This window comes from Lampris incognitus, chromosome 16, assembly GCF_029633865.1.
Source record: "Lampris incognitus isolate fLamInc1 chromosome 16, fLamInc1.hap2, whole genome shotgun sequence".
In the NCBI taxonomy this organism is placed as follows: domain Eukaryota; kingdom Metazoa; phylum Chordata; class Actinopteri; order Lampriformes; family Lampridae; genus Lampris; species Lampris incognitus.
The window spans coordinates 5,038,730-5,065,236 of NC_079226.1; the positions used below are offsets into that span (position 1 = coordinate 5,038,730).

The 26,507-nt window shown below is 46.7% G+C and overlaps 1 protein-coding gene across 1 annotated transcript; it reads right to left on the reverse strand.

Annotated features, from left to right (window-relative positions):
* Nucleotides 1-1,478: 1,478 nt before the first annotated feature.
* Nucleotides 1,479-20,905, reverse strand: LOC130126880 (4F2 cell-surface antigen heavy chain-like). The gene is made up of 8 exons (XM_056296525.1): nucleotides 20,584-20,905; nucleotides 17,999-18,189; nucleotides 16,449-16,622; nucleotides 14,770-14,864; nucleotides 12,975-13,117; nucleotides 10,031-10,343; nucleotides 4,739-4,795; nucleotides 1,479-2,795 (listed from the first exon to the last, which is right to left on the reverse strand). Exons 1-8 carry the CDS (start codon nucleotides 20,811-20,813, stop codon nucleotides 2,445-2,447), a joined length of 1,554 nt encoding a protein of 517 aa, XP_056152500.1. The 5' UTR covers nucleotides 20,814-20,905; the 3' UTR covers nucleotides 1,479-2,444.
* Between the last annotated feature and the right edge of the window lie 5,602 nt (nucleotides 20,906-26,507).

Below are 26,507 nucleotides of genomic sequence, written 5' to 3' on the forward strand. Positions count from 1 at the left end.
GTAGAAGAAGATGAAAGGCAGGTCCCATAGAACCGAATCCATGAGGCACTGGAATGTAGCGTTCTTGAGGCATGCTCAGGAACTCAAACAGTCCAAATGGTGTGATCACCGCCGTTTTGGGGACATCCAGGGGGTGGATGGCCACTTGATGGTATCCACAGACGAGGGCCACTTTGGAAAACATGACTTTTCCAGCCAGGTGGGTGAAAATTCCTGGATGTGTGGGATGGGGTAGCGGTCCGGTGTCATTGCATTGTTGGGTTGGCGGTCATCGCCGCACTGGCGCCACCCACCGCCAGGCTTCAGGACGATGTGGAGGGGTGAAGGCCACGGGTTGTTGGAGCGGCGAATGACGCCGAGGCGCTCCATATTCTCAAACGCCTCCCTGGCGGTGACCCGAGTACGGTGGGCCAGTGGTGGTGACGTGGTGCGCCACTCTGTGCTTGGCGGTGGATGACGAGAAGGTGGGCTGCGTGAGGACCGGGAACTCATCCGGAAGTCGGAGAAACTCACCAGCGGCGGAGAGCATGCGGTAGAGCATCTGGTAGAGTCCGCTCCGCGGAGAGTGCATGCATACGAACAGGAAGCGATCAAGCAGCGGTTTGTGACAACCACCAGCAGCCCACAGGCGCATAGGGAACGGCCACTTAGCCGTGACAAAGTCCCAACCTGCCGATGAGGCTGCCGTTAGCGGCCTCCATGGAGGGGGCATCGCAGGACAGGATGTCCACTCCTGATGCAGACAGGATGCTCCTCTGCGCGCCCGTGTCGCACACAGGATGGTGTCTTGGGTGAACAGCAGTCCGCCAGTTCGGCCGCTGCACATTATTATGATTGAATTATCACAGGGTAAGCCCCGCCCACCCTGACCGCACGTCACCAGCGGAAGTGACGGCAGTGGGTACGACTCGTAACCGCTTAAATCTCTCAGCCTTGTAAACAACAACAAAAAGTAATAAGCTGTTGAATTACTATCATGGAACGTGTCCCCTGAAACCTCCGTCTGGTTATTTTACAGTTGTACATATGCGCTCCGGTTTTGTTTGTCTGTTCTGTTTTTGTATTATTATCATTTATTCATTTATCTCTGTAACCCTTGTTGCATTCTTTTGGCGCAGTTGTAGAATCGAACCTGATATGTTCTAACACTATACATGTGTAACCGGTTATTTTCTTGCCCGGTGCGGGATTCGATACGAGGTGTACTGCACCACAAGGCGACATCACTAACCGCTCGGCTAAAGGGTCAGACACGTTAGCTAGGGGCTAACGGGTCTTATTAGTAGTTTACACATATATCTGATTCTTTCTGTAAAAAGTTCTATTGTTCAATAAAAAAAAAATCTCCATGGTAACCACGCAAAGCCGCCATTTTCTTCTGGAACAGTGTACACCCAATTAACCCTCCCCAGCCAGACAACAAGTCAGCTCACTCTCCCATGTTTACATACACAGACACGAATGTATTTCCTCTTTTCTTTATTCGCTTTCTGTTGATCGAGGGCACAACATGGAATACCAACAAACACGTCATCATAGCACGTTTTACCATCACGAAGACGATCCCGGGCTCAGGTAACAGAACTGTACCTGGTGGAAACGGTCTTGACTACTACTATTAACTCAAATGGAAACCAGAGGAAATAATAAAACGTCAAAAAAAGTCAATTGAAAATGCCATTGATGATTGAACTTGAATGACTTACCAGTCGTCCACAGTCGGCTCTGTGCATAACTGTAGTCCACTGACTTCCGGTTTCTGCTGGCGGTTTCTCCAAACTTTTCCGGTTTCTACAAACTTTTACGTCCGTCTGGGCGTAACGTGACATGTACAACTTGAACCTTTTCGCCGTGTGCTGGCAGGTGCAGGTGGAAGTGTGTGGACAGTCGTGTGCATGTGGTTGACATTTATCCATGGTAAATCTCGCAGGCGTCGCCAAAAATATGCCATTGTCAACAGCACGCGCCAACAAACAGGAAACTGGTATGACCGCTGCAGTAGAAACCGGAAGTCAGTGGACTCCAGTTATGCAGAGTGGAGCCAGGAGCTCTCAGGGCTCAGCAGTTTTACACAACGTATGGTGGTCTCGTTATAAAACGACTTTTATTTTGAAAGTGAGACATGTATTATTTTGGAACTACTTTTATTTTGAAAAAAATTAACGTTGCAGAATCATCCAAGCAATAAAAAAAGGTGTCTCGAAATATTCTTAACGTCGGCAGTTCATCCTGGCTGGCGTCCTTTCCCTTGGACAGTGATTTTTTTTTAAAAAGTTTAGATATGTGTTAGTTTAGATATGTGTGTTCTTGAAGTTCTTGTAGTTTTGGGCTTTGTGTTGCACGATATTGACAAATTGAAATGACAAATAAAATGTTCCTGATTCCTAATGTGAATCTTAGACATATTACAGAAAGACTACTGGCTATAACATCAAGGCCCACGTTCAGGGTGAGTAGGGAAACTGGAGCAGAACGGCGTGGCCCGGGCCCAGCTGCAGGCCGGTGAGCTTCACGGCGGCGGCGTCCTCGGCCACCGAGTCGCTGTCGGTACTCAGAACCAGCAGCGCCTGACGGGGCAGGTCGGGATGGCTCAGGTCCAAGGTCACCGGGTCGGACGCCCAGTTGAAGGCGGCCACATAGCGCTCGCTCTGGTCCCAGGAGCGTAGGTAGGCCAGGGAGGAGGTGGAGTTGAAGAGCAGGAGGAAGTCTCCGAAGAGGAGGGAGCGCTCCTTCCCTCGCAGCTCGCTGAGAGTCTTGAAGACCTGCAGACACGAGCGCCGCTGCTCCCTCTCCTCCTGCACCGCGAATAATGAGGGGGAGGCACAATCAATTTAGTGCAAATAATGATGTTAAACCAGGGGTGGGCAGTCTTCTCCAGAAAGGGCCGGTGTGGGTGCAGGTTTTTGTTCCAGCCAAGCAGTTACACACCTGATCCTGTTAATCCACCAGTAGGGTCTCTGCTGAGGAACTTGATTAGGAGGCACAGGTGTGTAACTGCTTGGCTGGAACAAAAACCTGCACCCACACCGGCCCTTTCTGGGTAGGATTGCTCACCCCTGTGTTAAACTGTCGGGCTGCAACAGATGATCATTTTCATTATCGGGTCATTACAAGTTCCCAGAGCACAAAGTGATTACAACTGTTTACTGAGTCTGACCAGAAGCCAAAAAACCCTTAAGTATTCATTCTATCATGGCATCAGGCGGCAAGGGGTGGCAGCGGCCATCTCTGGGACACAGTCTTGCCACCCCTGTTGCCACCCCATTTATAAGTCAGATATGTTTTTAAAGTATATTTTATGTACATGCATGGCGAAGGCCAATGAGACCCGCACCCAGCTCATCTCAAACAGAAGTCGCCGATTTAGAATCCCCCTCCCCCTCACAGGCGCGGATCTACGGGGTGGCAGCTGCCACCTCTGGGACACAGTCTTGCCACCCCTTTGCCACCCCAGGAAAAAAATCTCTAGATCCGCCACTGCATGGCATGGATCAAAGAATGGCGGGAAAGTCTTCACATCTGTAACCAGCAAATGTTTGGCATCTTTACTCGATGAGTGTATAAAAGGATTAATCAATTACCAGAATTACAATCGATTAATATTCTGTCAATCAACTTGCAATCCAGATGATTTTAATATTTCCCCTTCATCACAACGCTGAAGCACAGCAAACACACGCAGTGAGGAGGCTGGTGTTGCGGGAGTGCAGGGATGAGGAGACGGAGAGAGCGAGTCGACTCCATTCCGTTTACTCGCCACACAAAACGACACCGATACAGCACAGTCTCTCCTGGCAACCAGCTGACCAACCGCTAGGCTGCTGCAAACATGGCTCCGCCCCGGAAACGCTAAGCAGTGCCTACGTCATCACTCTGAACGTCTGCCTTTAAGGCGCCGCAGCCCCTGGTGAATCTACCCTCAGTTGTGTATCACCACAATGTCATGATTTCTACGTCCTCCAGCGACTGAATCTGGATTATCTGCATGTTCCAGCTCATGTTTTAAAGACAACATCAAACACCACTCACAGTGTATCTGTCTCCTGTAATGTGTCGTATTTCCAGGTAGAGCAGGACATTAGGGTGGGACAAAACCCGAGGAGCTATGTGGGATTTGATTGGATGGTGCAAAACGTTTGATGATATTATTGACTGGAATGTCCTTGCCCGGGCTCTTGGACTTGGTGATGCAATCAAAAAACTTGGCTGTTTTACAGGAAGTTAAGGGTTTAGATTTTGATGTAATACACCCACACACACACACACACACACACACACACACACACACACACACACACACACACACACACACACACACACACACACACACACACACACAGGGACAATTTAGTACGGCCGATTCACCTGACCTACATGTCTTTGGACTGTGGGAGGAAACCGGAGCACCCGGAGGAAACCCACGCAGAGAACATGCAAACTCCATACAGAGGAGAACCTGGGATGACCCCCAAGGTTGGACTACCCCGGGGCTCGAACCCAGGACCTTCTTGCTGTGAAGCGACTGTGCTAATCACTGCGCTACTGTGCGGTTTGGGAGCTCTAAGGAAAGGCATTTCACAGCTATCCAAAACCATATAAAACAAGAAAAAAGTACTTCATATATACTTTGAGAATATTTTTGTTTAAAAGGTCGTTTTTAAGAAAATCACAGGACAATCTACCATTTTGCATCTTTTAACTGTGAATAAATAGCTTGGTAAAAATGGGAAGAGTTTACCTTTAAAGTTCCATTCAGCTCTTCTGGTTCCTCAGCATCCCAAATCATCATGGGAGACTGTGTGAATTTTAACAGAGACAAGAAAAATAATTGTAATAGAAATAAAACAGCCTTTATCAACATCAAATCTGTTTTTCCCATGGTGTATGCGCAACTGCCGCCGTGGGCTATGCGTGGCAAACTGTGGTCATTCACTCACTCATGGACGACCTGAGAGGGATATTTAGTAGGGACGTTAAGTAGGGCGTGCTTACTACTGATGTATGGACACATGGAGGACAGCAAATTATGTTACAGAGGTGAGGACATGCCATAGCTAGCTAGCTATATAGTTAGCCTAGTTTTACTTAAGACACTTTTAGGATATGACCATGGCGAGCTGGCGTGGAAGAATGAGTCGAGAGACAGAGACCTCTTTTTAATAGCAGCTCCCGTGTCCCATACGCCACACGACCCTGGAAGCGCTCTTTTATTTACACACCAACCAGAACTACAGTTAACAAGAATCCCCCCCCCCCCCCGAGGTCACAACTGGAGACATTAGTCTAAGTCACGGTCCTACAGCCAGTCAGTAAATGGTCTTCTACTTAGTCTAAGTCGAACCCCAAACAAACAACACACCCCAACATGAAAGGAATATTGAACACATAAAAATACAACATAAATCATAACAATTTTAACTCTAACACTAACAGTCCCATGAGCCCCTGAGCTGCCCGAGTGCAGAGCCGCTAATAGTCAGAGCGACCACCTCCTCCAGCCACTACATAGCCCCCACCTCAGGGGTCAGTCGTCCTCGATGACCACATCACCCAATACATAGTCTCTCAAATGTCCAGGGTGTCACCGCTGGCGAACGGGCCACCTGGGGCTCACAGGAAGCGCAACTGGGGGAAAGGCACACTTATAGCCGCATGGGGTGCTACTGTTGACCCCAGCTCCAAAAAACAGGTGAAGCAAGGGGGCAGTATGGGTAGAGTCTGTCCTGGTGCAGCACCACCATGTGCCCCTTGTCGGGCATGCATACCCAGGTACATCACCTCAGACAGCTGGCTCATGACCTCGCAGGGCCCCTGCCAGTGGCTGTGAATCTTGGGGGCAATCCCTTTCTTGTGAACGGGACAATACACCCATATCTTGTCCCCTCGCACGAAGGCCTGTCCAAGGCACCGTGTGTCATAGGCCCTCTTCTGCCGCACTCCAGAGCCGGCCTGGGCCCGGCGGTTGCAGGAGTCGCAGCAGTGCACATGCAGCTCCAAGTCTCACCGACAGTCAGCCCAGTAGAGCTGCCCCCTGAGGCAGTGGAGGGTCTTGGAGTTCCTATAGTGCCCTGCCCACACCGAGCCTGGAGATGGAGCACACAGGGCACCAATAGCTGCAGGAGGTTGTTCTCTCGTCCGGGAGCTTACCAACCCTGGTACACCAACCCTTCGCAGAAGACAAAGTTGCCACATTGAGAGTGGTAGGCCTTTACCTCAGATCCCAGTGCTGACACCTCTGTCCACTCGGGGCGATGCCCCATCTCCAGTCAGCCCCTCACCAGCACCAGGGTCATCTCTGCCTCCTGCTGCTGCCTTAGTTGCTGCATGGTCAATGGGACGACCAAGAAGCGGAAGAGAGTGAAGGCAGAGACAAGGATCAAATGGTAGAAGTTGAAGAAGGAAGACTTGTGGGGAGTTCAGGGTGGAATTTAAGACCAGCACTGGGTGGTAGTGAAGAGTTGCCGCTGGGCAAGAACTGCAGAAATAGTGAGGAAGGCGGCTAGGAAGGTACTTGGTGTGTCATCAGGACAGAGGAAGGACGATAATGAGATTTGGTGGTGGAACAAGGAAGTACAGCAAAGTATACAGAGTAGGAAGTTGGCAAAGAAGAAGTGGGATAGTCAGAGAAATGAAGAAAGTAGACAGGAGTACAAGTAGATGCGGCATAAAGCAAAGAGAGAGGTGGCAAAGGCAAAGGAAAGGGCATATGGTGAGTTGTATGAAAGGTTGGACACTAAGGAAGGAGAAACGGACTTGTACCGACTGGCTAGACAGAGGGACCGAGCTGGGAAGGATGTGCAGCAGGTCAGTGCGATGATGGATAGAGATGGAAATGTGCTGTCAAGTGAGGGGAGTGTGTTGAGAAGGTGGAAAAAGTACTTTGAGGGGCTGATGAATGAAGAAAATGAGAGAGAGCGAAGGTTGAATGATGTGGAGATAGTGAATCAGGAAGTGCAGTGGATTAGCAAGGAGGAGGTGAGGGCAGCTATGAAGAGGATGAAGAGTGGAAAGGCAGTTGGTCCTGATGACATACCTATGAAGGCATGGAGGTGTTTAGGAGAGATGGCAGTGGAGTTTTTAACTAGATTGTTTAACACAATCTTGGAAAGTGAGAGGATTTCTGAGGAGTGGAGAAGAAGCATACTGGTACCCATTTTCAAGAACAAGGGCGATGTGCAGAGCTGTCTTGATGCATGCTCAATAATCCAGGTGAGAAAATCAAAGAAGGTTGAATCACTTCATGTGGATACAATGTTTATTGTCTGATACGTTTCATCACTCAACTAAGTGACCTCTACAGTCTCAACTGACTGCAGCTATCCCCACCCCTTATAAACAGTACAGTACAATACAGGTGCATAATGACTGAAACCAACCACCAGTTTCATATGCAAATATGGGTGTGACTATCAACTAGAGCTTCAAAAGCCAAAGGTGTTCACAGAGGACAAGGAAATGTTGCAGTCACAGCATTGTAAGATGGCAACAGATGTACTCTTGGGCCCCTCCTCAGTTCAGGGATGGTCATTCCCTCATAACATAGATGGCCTCCTTAACTCCCCGTTCAAACCATTATTCCTCCCTATCAAGGATGTGCACATCCTCATCCCTGAAAGAGCCAACACTGGCCTGTAGATGGTGTGGACTGTGGAGTCCTGGCCTGCAGATGGTGTGGACTGTGTAGATGGTGTGCACTGTGGAGTCCTGGCCTGCAGATGGTGTGGACTGTGAAGTCCTGGCCTGTAGATGGTGTGGACTGTGGAGTCCTGGCCTGTAGATGGTGTGGACTGTGGAGTCCTGGCCTGCAGATGGTGTGGACTGTGGAGTCCTGGTCTGACGTGTTAGCTCTTCTGTGTTGTGCCATCCTCTTGGCCAGTGTCTGTTCAGTTTCCCTGATGTACAAGTCACGACAATCCTCCTGGCACTATGTTGCTCTGTTTGTGCCGGGGACCTGATCCTTGGGGTGGACCAACTTCTGGCGCAGCGTGTTTTGGGTTTTGAAAGCAACTGAGACACGGTGTTTTGAAAATATGCATCTCAACTTTTCTGACAATCCCGCCACATACAGAATCACCACTGGTTTACATTCAGACAGCGGAGAAGGACAACAGGTGCCTAAGCGTAAACCAGTGATGACATCCCTCCTTGTAACCGGTGTATTCCTTGATGACTGTAGAGTCCAATTCTTGATCCGCAAGTTTTATTGCATATTGGGCATATGAAGTCTGGGTTAGTGGGGGCAGACATGGTTGTGATGGTTGTGTGTCTCCTTGGTCTTTTCTGTTGTTTTTCCACATTCCTCTCCATTTCCAGCTGTTCTATACCTCTGTGGTAGATCTCCTGCCAGTTGGAACGGTTGATGGCAGCTTGCTCCAGTCTCACGGGCTCGATACAACACTTCTTCAGTGATGCTTTTAGCTGGTCTTTGTATCGTTTCTTCTGATCAACTGCAGACCGACAGCCCAGATTAAGCTGTCCATACAGGACTTGTCATGGTAGGCATTCTTGACATCCTGATGACATGCACAAGCTAGCGCAGTTGGTGTTCAGTGACCGTGGCTTCTGTGCTCTTGCAGTTTGTTCTAGCAAGAATCTCGACATAGAGAACACAGTCACACCATGTGATCCCCATGATTCGCTGCAGACACCTTATGTGGAACCACTCCAGCAACTTTAGGTGGCGGCTGTATGTGACCCAGGCTTCACAGCTGTAAAGGAGAGTTGTGATGAAGATGGCTTTGTAAATGGGCATTTTCATGTGCAGGTGGAGGTGTTTGTTTTGGAAGAACTTATGTCGGAGTTTGCCGAAGGCTACAGATGCTTGTTTGATTCTACTGTGAATTTCATGATCAGTATTGCAGCCCTCAGAAAGGATGCTGCCCAAGTATTTGGAAAATAGAACAACTGAGAGTGGTTGGTGTTCGAAAGTGAAGACAGGTATAGTGGGTGGGGAGGTGGGCCTCCGTTGGCATAACACCTCAGTCTTGGTGGAGTTGACTGATAGACCCATTCTGCTGTAGGCATTCACAACTATGGCAAGGGTGGCTTGCAGGTCTTCTGACGTGTTAGCTTCAAGAGCGCAGTCATCAACATACTGCAGCTCAAGGACCTGCACTGCTGACAACTTGGTGGTTGCCTGGAACCTTCGAATGTTGAAGAGGTTTATATATATACGTATATGTGTGTGTGTGTGTGTGTGTGTGTGTGTGTGTGTGTGTTGTGCATTTGTGTGTGTGCGTGTTTGAGACTTTTTTCAATAACTTTTGGTGGTTAGAGTAGAGCTCTCACATTGGACTCTGCCATCTCTCAGGGAACACACCAAGACCACAACACACACACCAGCTGTGTGTATTGCTTCTGTGTTGCCTCAGCCAGGCACACAGAACACAGAAGCGTTCATTGAACTCTGCCTTGCTTCACCTACATGCGCAGCACAGGTGTGCTGTGGGTCTGGACGGTTTTCTGCTTGTTTTCCACCATGAGACAGACATCATCACCTGCCTCTACCCCCCCCCCCCAATATATGTTCCAGATCTAACACATCACCCCCTGCTGGAAATTTGGATCACTTAAATCAGGGAATCCTCTGCAAGATGCGGTAAAGCATGCCATATTACCAACACTCTGGGAAGTTTTTTGTGTTACAAACATAAAATTGATTAAATCAGATTGGATTCAGGGAATCAAAGTTTCTGTAATAATTAATGTTATCAATCTAACCAATATCCATGTCTGATCAGGTTTCATCATCATCATCAGTTCTGTAACCTATGGAGGTCATAGGAGCACAGCTGATGCCTCAACAAGTCTCCTCCACCGTTCCTTATCCATCGCAGTTCTCCCTGCCTCCACTACGCTCATCTGTAGCCATTCTCCGATGTTGGTCACGCAGGTTTTTCTCGGTCTCCCTCTTTTCCTTGTCCCTTCTACCAGGCCTTGCAGGTTTAAAGGCCTTGATCATAAAATTTTCATGCAGAGCCCCGCCCACAGCGGAAATGTATTATGGGTAAATTGCGTTAACTGTACTCACCTGGTCACCTAGACCAATCTCGTCTCCATAGTTGAAGACGGGCGTCCCGGGAAGGGTAAGCAGGAACAGCTGATAGAGTTTGACAAGCGCTGGTCCATCCAGAGAGGCCAGGTGGCCCCCCGCTGGGCTCCCGAGGTTCCAGGCCAGCTTGGTCTGCTCATGAGCCAAGTACAGGAGCTGTATGGACTGAGCATGCTCAATGGCGTCTTTGTTGGACTGGAGTACCCTCGACAGCAGCAGGTCCACCCCCGTGGAGGACAGGAGGGAGGAGACTTCCTCTGCTGACGACCTCTCTGTTACACCAATCAGTACTCTGGAATCACACACACACACACAAACACACTGATGGATCAACCCACATGCAACTCCAGGTTCAACCAACATGCATGTTTCTGAACAATAGGAGGAAACCTAGATGAACAGGTAAAGAATGTGTGAACTCCACTCAGTGCAAGCAAGTTAACCATCGTGCTGCCCTGCTGCATTGTGGTTAACTGGATTTTTAAATCTGAACCAGAGCAATATTTCTCCATTAATGACTGTTTATTGTCTCCATGTGTATGATGGCGTCAGGCTCCGTGACACTACCAGTCATCTTCACCATGGTTGGAGACACTCTCCAGTCTCTGTATACCGCTGTTGAGATGTTTTCACCGGGTGGGATGAACACCGGTGCAGTGGCAAACACGTACGTGTTGGAAAAAAGACTCAAACATGATGCCGATGTGTCCATGACAACCATATATGACAGTACAACAGTGTTCCCATAAAATGTGATGTAGTTTGTATACATCAGACTGTCTGTGTTAGCTTTGGCCCCGGGATCCATTTTTACAAGGGTGGGAACTGTTGACTGCTGAGCTGACAGCACACCAGCCACAATGGCTGCTACACCTGGTTTGTAGTCCTGCTACACCTGGTTTGTAGTCCTGCTACACCTGGTTTGTATTCCTGCTACACCTTGTCTGTAGTCCCAGAACATCAGAGTCAACAGGTCTGTTTCTCTCTGCCTCCCTACATGCACAATATCACACCACTGTTCTACTGGAACACTGACTGACTGTCTAAAACAATCACCACATCACCTCCACCTCTCACATGGAGGACATAAACACTTATTAATGGAGGAAAGTAGATTTCAGCTTTAATCTAGAAACTTTAGAACATTGCTCATTTAAGGAAAACAGATTCGCCTGTCCAGGGTGTCTCCCCGCCTGCCGCCCAATGACTGCTGGGATAGGCTCCAGCATTCCTGCGACCCTGAGAGCAGGATAAGCGGTTTGGATAATGGATGGATGGATGGAGATTCCCCATAGTCCTGTGTAGATGGATAGCTTTAACACATCATAAGCAATCGCCATATTTTGTCTTATCTATCAGGTTGGTTAATCTGGCCTCATAACCTTCCTTCACCAAGTACACAACATGGAGAACTCTCACCAGGTACATGTGTATTCACACCACAGATAAAGAGAATACATGAACATCCAGAAGACAGAGTCAGACAGGAATTGATGTATAATCGTGGATGGAGGCAGTATCTCAATCTGAAATCTGTCTCCGGGCTTCTAAAAGGAGAAGCCAATGAAGACTGTCCCATATAGTGCCGAGAGCATGTTTTCACTGTTCAGAGAGCTAAATGCTAACAGCTTTGGCAAAAAAAGCAAAGTACTTCGGAGATGTTTTCCACAGATATTAGGTGGTTTTCTACACGCAGTGTTTCTCAACCCAGTCCTCAAGGAACCCCTATCCTGCAGATTTTCATTGTAACCCTGCATAGGTAGCCCTGCTTGTACTTACTCGACCAATCATCTCGCAGCACTTAATTATGCAAGGTGTGCAACATCTGACAAAATTCATTGCTGATTGGTTGAATAACTACAAACAGGTACCTATTCAGGGTTGCAAAGAAAATATGCAGGATAGGGGGTCCTTGAGGACTGGGTTGAGAAACACTGTTCTACAGTATGATATTGGAGCAACACCTGTGGAATTATCAAAATTTGCTCAACTATTAAATTATCAAACGCTAATACACTATATACTAATAAACACCAATAAACAAGAGCGATAAAGAGTTGGTGTCACTGTCCAGTCATATGATGTCACTGCTGGTATCAAATTACAACCTGACCTCGGTCAGTTCTAGTCCCACGGCCCAGATGCAATGAAATAGAGGATTTGGAAGCCTCAGTATCATAGCCTCTGTTGAGGCTTCAAAATCGACGCACCAATTAACACTTCCGGCGTACGTTCTGTCATTTAAAACAATTGGTGTACTTTAAACTGTGTGCATCCGTTGCTTCCAATTCCATTTCTGCCTTCATGCCAGCAGAAGAGTATCTAAACAGTGAGGGTCATTTTGAAACACAATGACCCTCATCATGTTCATCATGTCTGCTATTTCTCTCCCTCTGCTTGTCATTGTCCCAACATTAAGTGTGGCCATTCCAGTCTTTCTTCTTCAGTTGTCTCTTCTCGCATTTCTGTCTTGCTTGTACCCCTCCTCTCCTCCATCTTTTCCTATGGTCCCCCAACAAGTGCACAGTTTCCATCAGTACTATGTGAGGGCACAGCACCAATGGCGGTCGTTGTTAACCGATCCGGTATATCATCCCTGGTCTTATCGATTCGCATAATCATTCGGCAGAATTTTACATTGGATGCCCTTCCCGACCCAACCACTAACCCCATGGATGGGGGCACAGGTAAGCGCTGGATTCCATCCCAGTATTCATGGACCTACGCCCATGCCTGTTGCCTGACTGGTCATCATGGAAATTAAAGGTAGACATGTTTCAGTGGGGGGGGGGGCGATGTTGCTACATCGTGACGATTAAAGGTAGCAACAAGGAAACCACTGAAACATGTCTATTCAACACACACACTGTTTAGCAAAGCTACCTGAGGATGAGGATCATGTTTTATACAGGAGTTTACTGACCTCCGGCTGGTTCTCTCCTCCGTACCATTCTGGATGATGGTCCGGATGTCGGCCCAGAGAGTCGGAACCACGCTGGACACGTGTTCCACCCCAACCAGCTGAACCCCATCCACACCCTGATCCAGCCAGAAGACCAGGGCAGACTGCAGAGGAAAGAACCATTTACCTCCAATCCAAATTTTTTTACCTCCATCCAAAAGACATTACCTCAATCTTAAACTTATTACCTCCATCTGAGACTCATTATGTCCATCTGAAACTCATAAAGCCTAAGCCTAACCTTAAACTCTATCTCCATCCCCAACTCATCCCCTCCACCCTAAACTCGTTACTTTCATCCAACACTCATTGCCTCCATCCAATATTCTTTACCTCCATCTAAAACTCATACCTCCATTTTTAAGTCATTACCTCACACTTAGAGTAATGACCTTCATCTAAAACAAGTTCTGTTCATGCAGTGTGGTGTAACGTCATGTACAGTCATGGAATGTATCATTTCTCGTGATTGCTATTCACTGTGTTATTACCGCTGTAGTGCATCTCTTAAGTCTCATATCATTATGCACCTAACCTGAACAAACTCGTACAAACCTGAACTAACCCTAACTACCCTACCCTTACCTCGGCTAACCAGCGCTAACCTAACCTAAAGATAACCTCATCTAAAGTAAATTAACCTAAAGTAACCTAATCCTTTGAGTTGCATTGTCATGTCACGATAATATAAATTCTGTATTAAAGCAAAAGCCAGTAGAGCTTCACAGCATTGATATGGACAATAAGTCTCTATATAATAACAAATCCAGTGAGTCAAGTAGAGACAGTACAAGCCTGTTTCATGCCATAAGCAATCATCAGCTGTCAAATTGATTGATTGGTTGACAGCTAATGATTGCTTATGGCATGAAACAGGCTTGTACTGTCTCATAAAGAATTTACTTGAATCACTGATTATTTTGCTCCTTGTTTGTTAAGCACTTTTCCTACCGTTGAGTGTTTCTTTTAACAAACTTTTATACACACACACACACACACACACACACACATATATATATATATATATATTATCCAGTGATTCAAGTAAATTCTTTAGTGGACAGTACAAGCCTGTTTGATGCCATAAGCAATCATTAGCTGTCAACCAATCAATCAATTTGACAGCTGATGATTGTTTATGGCATGAAACAAGCTTGTACTGCCTCATAAAGAATTTACTTGACTCACTGGATTATTTTCCTCCTTATTTGTTGAGCAATTTCCCTACCGTTGAGTGTTTCTTTTAACAAAGTTATATAATAATAAAGAATCTCTATATAACAATACGTCTCTGTTGTGGTAAATACTCTCTTGCAGAGCTGAGAGGTGAGTCAGGGTCTGTCTGCCGACTCCAGGTCTTATCTATCTATCTATCTATCTATCTATCTATCTATCTATCTATCTATCTATCTATCTATCTATCTATCTATCTATCTATCTATCTATCTATCTATCTATCTATCTATCTATCTATCTATCTATCTAGCACCCTTCCATCTATCTATCTATCTATCTATCTATCTATCTATCTATCTATCTATCTATCTATCTATCTATCTATCTATCTATCTATCATCCATCCATCCATCCATCCATCCATCCATCCATCCATCCATCCATCCATCCATCCATCCATCCATCCATCCATCCATCTATCTATCTATCTATCTATCTATCTATCTATCTATCTATCTATCTATCTATCTATCTATCTATCTATCTATCTATCTATCTATCTATCGAACGAAGGATCTACCTTCAGTCTCTCAGCCACGTTTGTCACACTGACATTGGAGAACCAAGGTCTAGTTCCCTGGTAGTTTGGAGTCAGATCCAAAATCACAGAGATACCTGCAAGAAAAAAAAGTAGGAAAGGGGTGACAATGCAATCATTTCTGTTTATTTACTCATTTATCTATTTGTAGCTGAATTTTCCTTTGTTCGGTGCGTTTTCTCAATATTTGTGGGTCAGCAATCCTCTAATCAGTTTGTTAGCATTTTTTCATTGCGATACTGGGAACTGCAAGCTAAAGCTAAATCGTTAAATGATGCCCGCTAACCTTTTGGAGACAACAAAGTCCCCAAATAATCTTTCTTCTGCGTCTATTTTGTAGTTTTGCATGAGATCTATAGAGGAGCGAAGCTGTTGTTGCTGCCGTACGTCACAGTGTGACCGGGGGATAACGAAGGCTTTCTTTCCTTTCTTCTTTTTTTTAAACAAATAGGAAAATATTGATTATCCCCAAAGCTGTACAAATTTACTTTGTATCCAAGCAGGTGGAAGAACATCTCTCAGATTCTCAGAGATGAATCACTGCTAACGCTTTATGAGTAGCTCTAAATAGTGATTAATAAAGGAGTTAACAGAACACGTATAAGCTCTGACAACACACACATTAACATTAGCACACAGTTGGAACTAATAAATATAGTCTTATTGATATGTCTTGAAGTGTTGCATGTAGTGTCTTCTTCCTTTAATCTTATCCAAACCTGACCTCTTCCTGGTAACACTTACTAGACCAGGTGGTCCAGTCTAAAAGATCTGTCCTAACCTGGACCACTTACACCGTTTTGCCTAAATTTAACCTTCAGGTTCAGAAATATCCCCCTGCAAATTCTGAATTGATTTCGTTTTTAGATTTTGTGTTTTTCTTGTGATGTGATTCACAACTATTTAAAATTGCGAGATGGTGTGGGGGTGATTAGTGCTCCCCGTGGACTACAATACCCATGACTCCCTCACAGGCGAGCTCCAACCGCTGTCTCACCTCACACTGTAGTGTTACTGGTTACAGCACTACTGTATCCAAGAAGGAATAAAAACGGGCTAATTGGACATCCTTGTCTATTGCACGACAAATATCAAACCTCGGAGTCGTACCATGTGCTAGCTTCACTGAGCTGTTGCATCCTTTATATAATCTTCTGACAGCTCCCAAAAATTGGTTCCCAAACCCAAAACGCTTAATAACTTTAAACATAAATTGGTGGCTTACTGTATCAAATGCTTTGTAAGAATCAATAAATAAAACAATTGTCCACTACATCTTCATTATAATCAATCATGTCCAATATTGATCGTATGTTATCAGATATATTTCTTCATGGCATAAATCCAGGTTGTTCTTTGTTAAAAATATCATCCAATCCTAATTTTAATCTTTTAGCCAAGACCAGTGCAAATAACTTGGCATTGCTGAATTTATCTTTTTTGGTTTAGGGATCAATTTAATAAGACCTTGTCGAAGAGTTGGCGGTAATTCTTCTTTTACTGTGGCCTCTTCAAACACAGCCACTAAAAATGGGATCTTGTAAATGTATATAAGCTCCCCATAACTCATTTATCAATCACTATCTAATCTACTCATTATGAAGTGTCACCTGTGAGGTTTTGGTAACTGGCTGGTATCCGGATACAAGAACCTGACTCACTGGCTTTGTGTGCAGCCTGGACCAGCCCTTTAAACTGCTCCAGGGTGCCGACTGCTGAGGAAACCTCCTCGAACCTCAGGCCCATGGGGTCTTCTTTCGGGGCCACGTGGACGGGTCCCACCACCAGACCTTTGACCTTCAGCTTGGCCAAGTTATACATCTTCTCCTCTACACCTGGAAGAGAGGGAGGCCGTGTAGTGAAGAACTGTCCTTAACTCGAGTGCGGAGCGGCGGAACAATGACCTGTCAGGCGATGATTCAACTTTGGTTCGATCGATGTTTGGTCTTTGCATCCCCTTTGTGTTAATGACGCTATCTGATCGTGTCTCTTTGTCTTAGCTAATTGCTGTTTCAGTGGCACGCTGTTATTGTTGTGATAGAAGAAGAGTGTGTTGAACCCTTATCCCCTTCTTTACACAAACTAAATCACCCCAACTTGACACGCAGCATGTGTTTTCGTTGGCTTGACGTTCATGCGTGGTACGTGTGTGGTATATAATGTTGTGTGGACATTGCAGTGAGTGAGTACTGTAATAACATGAATTCTTAACAGTCGAAAATAGAAAATATGAGTATAAAAATACAAAAAAAAGATGCTGCGTTATAATATGAACATAAGGGAGTCTAATACAAACACCAAGCCGCGAGAGCGGTGGCTTGCTTTTTTTGTCTTCTGTTCCCAAATAGTTTTTAAATACGGTTGGTGTAAAAAATCCTCCATGGTTAAGACAACATATGGCCATGGCTTCGGTTTAAAAGGGGGTTGTGTTTGTTAAGGGGCGGATGGTTGTCCCCATAAACGGTTGTGTCCTCCCTCGTTTCAGCGTGTGTTGGCTGTTTCTCCAAACTGAAGTGCAGATGTGGATTCGGTTCGGCTCGGTAAAGACCGGGCCTGCTGTCAACATGTGGCTTCAAACTGCCAAACACTCGTCTGAGTGAAAAACGTCACACCAGCAAAAAACACAAAACTCACATGGCTATTAGCTTCATCAGCACTGAGTCAAGTGATAGCAATCGACTCTGTGCAGAACTGCGGTCCACCGACTTCCGGTTTCTACTGCGGCGGTCATACCAGCTTCCTGTTGGTTGGCGTGTGCTGTGGACAACGGCATATTTTTTGCGATGCCTGCGAGTTTCACCATGGCTAAATGTCAACAACATGCACACGACTGTCCACACACTCTCACCTGTATCCTCCTAATTGTGGTACTCATCCTCATCATGGTGGGCGTAACCTGACATGTACAACTTGAACCTTCTCGCCGTGTGCTGGCAGGTGCAGGTGGAAGTGTGTGGACAGTTGTGTGCATGTGGTTGACATTCATCCATGGTGAATCTCGCAGCCGTCGCCAGAAATACGTCATTGTCAACAGCACACGCCAACAAACAGGAAACTGGCATGACCGCCGCAGTAGAAACCGGAAGTCGGTGGACGACAGCTATGCACCGAGCTGATTGAAGGATACTGAAATGATAAGTGAATAATAATCAATCAGGCGATGCAAGTAAACCATCGATCAGGTTTTCCAGACCTCATCTTTTCTTCTAACCTTTCAGGTTCTGGGTGCTGCTGAAGGCCTGAATGTTTCCAATCTGGTAGAGGGGTCCGTGGTTCCACCAGTCGATGGTGGGCAGGTCTCTGCAGCGCGGTGCCTGCAGGATAAGGACCACGGCCCCCGCCAGCATCCCCACCCAGCCCAGCCAGAACAGAAACAGCAGGGCCCAGCGGGTCCGCACCCATCTGCCGTGCACACAAGACCAAAGGATAGGTAAAAAACAGTAATGCAGCTCAACTAAGGTTTATTATTTGAACATGTAGCAATACTGCCACCTGTTGGCCATTCTATTTGTAGCACTTCAGTTCTTATATTAACCACAAAGCAGGTAGTAGTTTGCAGAGGGCCGCCATCCTCCTCTTCCCAGGTCTCCATGGTGATGGTAGTCACCACCTGGACACATTTTCTTTTTACATATCTTATAAATCCATTTAATTTTGTTATCCTGTTTTAATGTTATATCCTTCTCTCAGTGAGATGTGTGGCCATTTTTTTTTTTTCATGGTGATGGTGGTCGCGTGGCTCGGGTCCTGGGCTGTTCCGGTGGCGTCTGGACACTGCTTGGCATCCTCCTCATCATATCCCTCATATATCTTATAATTGCATTATAATTGTGTTATCCTCTTTCAGTGTTGTGCTGTGTAAATTGTGCAAACACAACATCATTGCACGCCGTGCGTCTTGGGAGAGAGATCCCTCCTCTGTTGCTCTCCCTGAGCTTTCTCCCTGTTAAAGGGTTTTCAGGGAGTTGTTCCTTATCTGACGCAAGGGCCAAAGCTGCAGGGCTGGGCAGTCTTACCCAGAAAGGGCCGGTGGGGGTGCAGGTTTTTGTTCCAGCCAAGCAGTTACACACCTGATCCCTCTAATCCACCAGTAGGGTCTCTGCCGAGGAACTTGGTTAGGAGACACAGGCGTGGAACTGCTTGGTTGGAACAAAGACCTGCACCCACACCGGCCCTTTCTGGATGACACCCCCCACCCCTGGAAGGACAGGAGGCTGTGCTGCTGTAAAGCCCACTGAGGCAAATTTGGAATTTGTGATACTGGGCGATGCAAATAAAATTGACTTTACTTGACTGTTTTTATGATTATTTTTGGACTATTTTTTATTTTTATTCTTTATCTTTATTTTTATGGCTATGCTGTAAAACAAATTATCTCATAGACAACATTTAATTTGTCTGTATATATAATACTAGAAGAACCCCGCTACAATGTAGCGGTTTGGTTCTCCATCCGTCTAAATCTCCCTCCTCTTCATCCTGCCAGCTAACCGCCTTCCCCCTGCCCCTAAACCCCCCCCCCACTCCAACTCCCTCCCCCCAAATGCTCAGAATCATCTGAAATGCCGAGAAAAGTGGTTTTTAGCCATTTTTAGAAAATGCATATTTTTGCATAATTATGCATAATTATTTTAATTTTCTGCTATTTTTCTGGTCCTCTCTGGAACAATAACTACCACCTCCACAAAAATGAGGATCATAAGTGCATTATGCAAAAATGCATATATTTTGCATAATGCCAAAACATGAGTCCCAGAAATTTTTTTTAAATATAGGTGAAAAAATCAAAGATGCTCAGAATCATCTGAAATGCCGAGAAAAGTGGTTTTAAGCCGTTTTTAGAAAAATTCATATTTTGCATATTTATGCATAATTATGCATAATTTTAATTTTCTGGGATTTTCCCCTTACTCTCTGAGACAATACCTACCACCTCCAAAAAAAAAATGAGGATCTTAAGTGCATTTTTGCAAAAATGCATATATTTTGCATAATGCCAAAACATTTGTCCCAGAATTTTTTTTAAATAGGTGAAAAAATCAAAGATGCTCAGAATCATCTGAAATGCCGAGAAAAGTGGTTTTTAGCCATTTTTAGAAAAAACGCATATTTTGCATAATTATGCATAATTTTAATTTTCTGGGATTTTTCCCTTACTCTCTGAGACAATACCTACCACCTCCAAAAAAAAATGAGGATCTTAAGTGCATTTTTGCAAAAATGCATATATTTTGCATAATGCCAAAACATTTGTCCCAGAATTTTTTTTAAATAGGTGAAAAAATCAAAGATGCTCAGAATCATCTGAAATGCCGAGAAAAGTGGTTTTTAGCCGTTTTTAGAAAAAAATGCATATTTTGCATATTTATGCATAATTATGCATAATTTTAATTTTCTGGGATTTCCCCCTTACTCTCTGAGACAATACCTACCACCTCCACAAAGAATGAGGATCATAAGTGCTTTAGTTTTCGGTCCCGCTATCTACACTAACACCACACACACACACACACATTGTGAAAACATAGGAGTAGATTGAATGTAGGCCATATGTGTGTGTGTGCAGTGAACGTCACAGGTCTGTATAATTGTCCTGCGTTATCTTTCCTGTCAGGGCTGCTGCTTATCTTAACGGACATCGTATACATTCCACGAACCACATGGTGGCACTGTGGTTGTTAAGGCCTCGGTGACTAAACACCTGCTGAGGGGCCATACAACTAAACAAACAGCTAAACAGCTAAACGACTACATGTGAGCTGTGAAAGGTCCTCTGCGTGTCTGCAGTCAGCTCACCCCGGCGTCCCAGCCACCCTGAGCAGCTCCTCTTTAGACAGGCCGGTGAACCGGACCTCCTCATCTGCGGGGATTTTGAGGTTAACGGTGCCGTTTTTCTCCGCAGCATCCCGGTTCTCCCCATCATCTCCTCCTCCTCCTCCTCCTCCTCCCGTCATCGGTTGCTTCTCCTGGTCCACCTCATTCAGCTCCACGTCCTTCATGTCCACGTCGGTGTCCTCCGCACTCATCTCGTCTGAGGGGGTCCGCTCAAGTCCGCCGGATCAAGGCAGTTCGCCGCAGCAGGAGCAGAGAGGGCACGTCCGAGGCGGAGGGAGGCTGCGGGTCTGCATGCGTGAATGACGCATCTGCTGCTGCAGGCAGGAAGGGGAGGGGGGAGGAGACGGGGGGGGGGAGCGGGCCGGTTGGGAATGACATGCTGACCGGCTATTTTTGGAAAACCCCACGTTCATGAGAAAAAACCGTGGGCAACCAACCAACCAAGCCAGATCTCCTAATGAATTTAAACAATACAGCACCGTTTAATGTCATCCTAAAAAGAAGGAAGCTGTTAAGGCTTTTAAGTTAACATGCTGCGTATATCACAAACCGGGGCGTTGTAAAATGGGACCTTTTCGGTTTAGTTTGTCTCCTTTTTATTTTTGTTTTCTATTGTCAGCGCCTTTGTTTGTATAAGCAAATATGTTCAGTGAAGAATGGAGGGGGGAGGGGGGAGGGGAAGGGGGGAGGGGGGTGCGGACCGGTTTTATCCCCGCGTGCAAAAGCGACCCCGGCATCAGCATTTTCAGCCCATACGGACGGGCTAACATCAGTCCTGATCCTGATCCTGATCCACTCTGCACCTTTCCTTCTGCCGCCTGTCTAACAGCCCATACGGACGGGCTAACATCAGTCCTGATCCTGATACTGATCCACTCTGCCGCCTTTCCCTCTGCCGCCTGTCTAACAGCCCATACGGACGGACTAAACTCAGTCCTGATCCTGATACTGATCCACTCTGCAGCGTTCCTTCAGCCGCCAGTCTAACAGCCCATACGGACGGGCTAAAATCAGTCCTGATCCTGATCCTGATCCACTCTGCACCTTTCCTTCTGCCACCTGTTTAACAGCCTATACGGACGGGCTAAAATCAGTCCTGATCCTGATCCACTCTGCACCTTGCCTTCAGCCGCCTGTCTAACAGCCCATACGGACGGGCTAAAATCAGTCCTGATCCTGATCCTGATCCACTCCGCACCTTTCCTTCTGCCGCCTGTCTAACAGCCTATACGGACGGGCTAAAATCAGTCCTGATCCTGATCCACTCTGCACCTTGCCCTCTGCCGCCTGTCTAACAGCCTATACGGACGGGCTAAAATCAGTCCTGATCCTGATCCACTCTGCACCTTGCCCTCTGCCGCCTGTCTAACAGCCCATACGGACGGGCTAAAATCAGTTCTGATCCTGATCCACTCTGCACCTTTCCTTCTGCCGCCTGTCTAACAGCCCATACGGACGGGCTAACATCAGTCCTGATCCTGATCCTGATCCACTCTGCACCTTGCCCTCTGCCGCCTGTCTAACAGCCGGCGGACGGGATAAAATCAGTCCTGATCCTGATCCTGATCCACTCTGCACCTTTCATTCAGCCGCCTGTCTAACAGCCCATACAGACGGGCTAAACTCAGTCCTGATCCTGATCCTGATCCACTCTGGACCTTGCCCTCCGCCGGACCGCCAGTCCGCTGCTGGTCAGCAACAAAGGCTGCCAGCGCGCATTAAAGCAGCAGCCTTCCCAGCGGAGCAGGAGGCCAGGAGACCAGGAGGCCAGGCAGCGAGGAGCAGCCCGAATGAAACGCCTCATTGTTCCGAGGTCCGGACTGTCCTCTGCCTCCCTGCGAGGAGGCCTCGGCTTCCAAAAGCAAATATAGCAGGATGAAAAGGAAATACAATACGGTTCGGACGCTTCATCTTCCCACCCGAGGCTTTGGGGAAAGACCCAGGGGACGAGAATCACGCTTTTCAGTCTTGATGCGTGTCATAACGGGGGGGTATTAATATAACTTTAACTAAAATATCGCCTGAAAATGTGACTAAAGCCGCTCGAGAAACTCCCCCTGTGGTCAACATGATTAAACCGCTTCAGAAAACCAGCCAGCGTCTCTAAACGCCTTCATTTAAGTTTAATTTATTATTATTGTAACCGGTTATTTTCTTGCCTGGTGCGGGATTCGATACGACGTGTACTGCTCCACAAGGTGACGTCACTAACCGCTCGGCTAAAGGGTCAGACCCGTTAGCTAGGGGCTAACTTGTCTTATTAGTAGTTTACATTATCATTATTATCTATTACAGTCAAATGAGTTGACATCATCAGTCTGTCAGCTGGTGTTTTTGAACCGTTGCCTAGCAACGTCATGCTAGTTAGCCAGCTAGCTAGTGTAAACTACTAATAAGACGACCCTTTAGCCGAGCGGTTAGTGACGTCGCCTTGTGGTGCAGTACACCTCGTATCGAATCCCGCACCGGGCAAGAAAATAACCGGTTACATTGTCTAATACAGTCAAATGAGTTGACATCATCAGACTGTCAGCTGGTGTTTTTGAACCGTTGCCTTGCAACGTCATGCTAGTTAGCCAGCTAGCTAGCTAGCTAGCTAGCGATCCACAAAGAGTCTTGTGAACTCAACCTGCTGAGACTTGTTTGTGTAGAGAGGGGGCGCTAATACCACTATAGCAAGATGAAGTAATTACGACTCCCCTCACATTAATACCACACAGTGAAAGCTGGCTGACCGATATAAATCCTTACCCGGGTCTCAAATTCCCAAACCCAACCTCGCCTGCAGGATCTCCCCTTCAACCTCTGACCTCCGTCAAACCCCGCGCGCCTCATCCGCTTGGTTAAATGTGCAGGATTCTGCGCGCGGGTTGCGTAGCGGTCCGTCCCGTTGCCTTACCAACAAGGGGGGTTGCCGGTTCGAGTCCCCGTGTTACCGCAGCGGCTGGCGACTCCACGTGTATGGGAGGAGGCATGTGGTAGTCTGCAGGTCCTCTCCGGAGCGGCAGAGGGGGGCGGAACAGAAACCGGGACGGCCCGGAAGAGGGGGCAATCGGCCAAGTACAACTGGGGGGAACAAGGAGGGAAATGAAACAAAATAACACTATAGTCAACTGAATACACTACAAAGACAAGATATTTAGTGTTCAAACTGATAAACTTTATTGTTTTTTGCAAATATTCCCTCACTGTGAATGTGATGCCTGCAACACGTTCCAAAGAAGCTGGGACAGGGGCAACAAAAGACTGGGAAAGTTGAGGAATGCTCTAAAAACCCCTGTCTGGAACATTCCACAGGTGAACAGGTTAACTGGAAACAGGGGAGTGTCCTGATTGGGTATAAAAGGAGCATCCCTGAAAGGCTCAGCCGTTCACAACCAAGGATGGGGCGAGGGTCACCACTTTGTGAACAACTGTGTGAGTAAATAGTCCAACAGTTTAAGAACAACGTTTCTCAACGTACAACTGCAAGGAATTTAGGGATTTCATCATCTCCAGTCCATAATATCATCACAAGATTCAGAGAATCCCGAGAAATCTCTGCACGTAAGCTGCAAGGCCCAAAACCAACACTGAATGCCCGTGACCTTCGACCCCTCAGGCGGCCCTGCATTAAAAACCCACATCATTGTGTAAAGGCTATTACCACGTGGGCTCAGGAGCACTTGGGAAAACCATCGTCAGTTAACACAGTTGGTCGCTACATCTACAAGTGCAAGTTAAAACTCTACCATGCAAAGCCAAAGCCAGATATCAACACCACCCAGAAACACCGCCGGCTTCTCTGGACCGAGCTCATCTGAGATGGACTGACGCAAAGTGGACAAGTGTGCTGTGGTCTGACGAGTCCACATCTCACATTGTTTTTGGAAATCATGGACGTGGTGTCCTCCAGGCTAAAGAGGAAAAGGACCATCCAGATTGTTATCAGCCCAGAGTCCAAAAGCCAGCATCTGTGATGGTATGGGGGGGGGGGGTTAGTGCCCCATGGCATCATGGGTAACTTGCACATCTGTGAAGGCACCATTAATGCTGAAAGGTCCATTCAGGTTTTGGAGCAACATGTGCTGCCATCCAAGCGACGTCTTTTTCAGGGACGTCCCTGCTTATTTCAGCAAGACAATGCCAAGCCACATTCTGCAGGTGTTACACCAGCGGGGCTTCGTAGTAAGAGAGTGCGGGTACTGGACTGGCCTGTCTGCTGTCCAGACCTGTCCCCCATTGAACACGTGTGGTGCATTATGAAGCGCAAAATACGACAACGGAGACTCCGGACTGTTGAGCAGCTGAAGTCGTACATCAGCAAGAATGGGAAAGAATTCCACCTACAAAGCTTCAACAAGTAGTGTCCTCAGTTCCCAAACGCTTATTGGGTGTGGTTAAAAGGAAAGGTGGTGTAACACAGTGGTGAACATGCCCCTGTCCCAGCTTCTCTGGAACGTGTTGCAGGCATCACATTCACAGTGAGGGAATATTTGCAAAAAACAATAAAGTTTATCAGCTGGACATTAAATATCTTGTCTTTGTAGTGTATTCAATTGAATATAGGTGGTAAAGGATTTGCAAATCATTGTATTCTGTTTTTATTCACGTTTTACACAACGTCCCAACTTCACTGGGGTTTGTAAATGTGCAGGATTCTTCCTACTGACAGAGGGAAACGACATTGGGCCTTCATTCTCTCTACATTGGTTTAGTAGTGAATGAATGTCTTAATGGTTTACTTCAACAAATATGACCAAAAACCCAAAGCTTTGGCTCATTCATTGCATGGCTGCTTCCTGGGGACCAGAACAACAGGTTATCCAGTGGTGTGTGCTCATTCATTCAGATTTGTATACCAGCATTAATTTTAGAGAACCAACCGCTTTCGGGACGTTTCTGCTTCGTGGCAGAGGCCATTTGTGTTGATGTGAAGGGTTGGCTGACTGACAGGGTGCGGAGAGTCTGACATCACACCGTGTTTCTGATAGTACACACTAGGTGGCAGTATCGTCCCTTTCAATCTACTGAATTTATCCACTCGCATCCCACTGATAGGTTGGTTGGTTGGGTGGTTGATTGATTGACACCAAGTACTTCCCAGACGATTTGTGTCTGAGGGCTTTTAGAGTGTAGTAGATTAACTGAACGTTGAATCAACAGAGAACAGAACAACATTGGGTGGCTGGCTAACACTGGCACATTTATAGAAACGTTGATTAATGTGTGTTGTTATTACATATATATAAATTGTAGCAAATTCGGAGGGGGGGGGCAGCCGGGCCGGACCGTCACAGCCGGGACGCGAACCCGTCTGTCTCGTACTGTTGAAGACATCGCTAACCACTCGACTAAAGGGTCCGACCCGTTAGCCAAGGGCTAACGTGTCTGCTTATCCATGCACGTTACACTACCCCCCTCCTTCGAGAAGCGCGTTCGCGCGCATCCCACTTCTTACACAATGTAGCGAATTCGGGGGGGCGGGGGGCAACCACAGGAACTGCCGCAGCCGGGACGCGAACCCCTATCTCCCGCACCGCGGGCGACAACCTTAACCAGTCGACTAAAGTTGAAAGGTGCCTTTGGTCGAGCGGCCTGCGATGATACAGGTTCGCGTCCCGGCTGCGGCAGTTCCTATGGTTGCCCCCCGAATTTGCTACAATATATATATATATAGCGTTTTTTCCCCCGAAACCCTCAATGGTGTTATAAGTGCTCAGCTAATGAGGGGCGGAATATCCACACAGATACAGGGAAAAAAGTTTTGATGCATTACAGGCCTGTTTTGTGCGACGCGCACTCATCAGCTGCTAATGTGGTTCAACAAAGAATCATACGAAACCGGCCTGTACTGCAATGTAAAACTTTTTTTTTTACTGTATCTGTGTTGAGCTAGATATATA

Excerpts from the sequence above, each read along its gene's own strand:
- LOC130126880 (XM_056296525.1), bottom strand. The coding sequence starts at position 20,813 with ATGAGTGCGGAGGACACCGACGTGGACATGAAGGACGTGGAGCTGAAT. Across the intron at positions 18,190-20,583 it reads AGGGTGGCTGGGACGCCGGG|ATGGGTGCGGACCCGCTGGG; the intron begins GTGAGCTGACTG and ends TGTGCACGGCAG. Across the intron at positions 2,796-4,738 it reads AGCTGAATGGAACTTTAAAG|GAGGAGAGGGAGCAGCGGCG; the intron begins GTAAACTCTTCC and ends TTCGCGGTGCAG.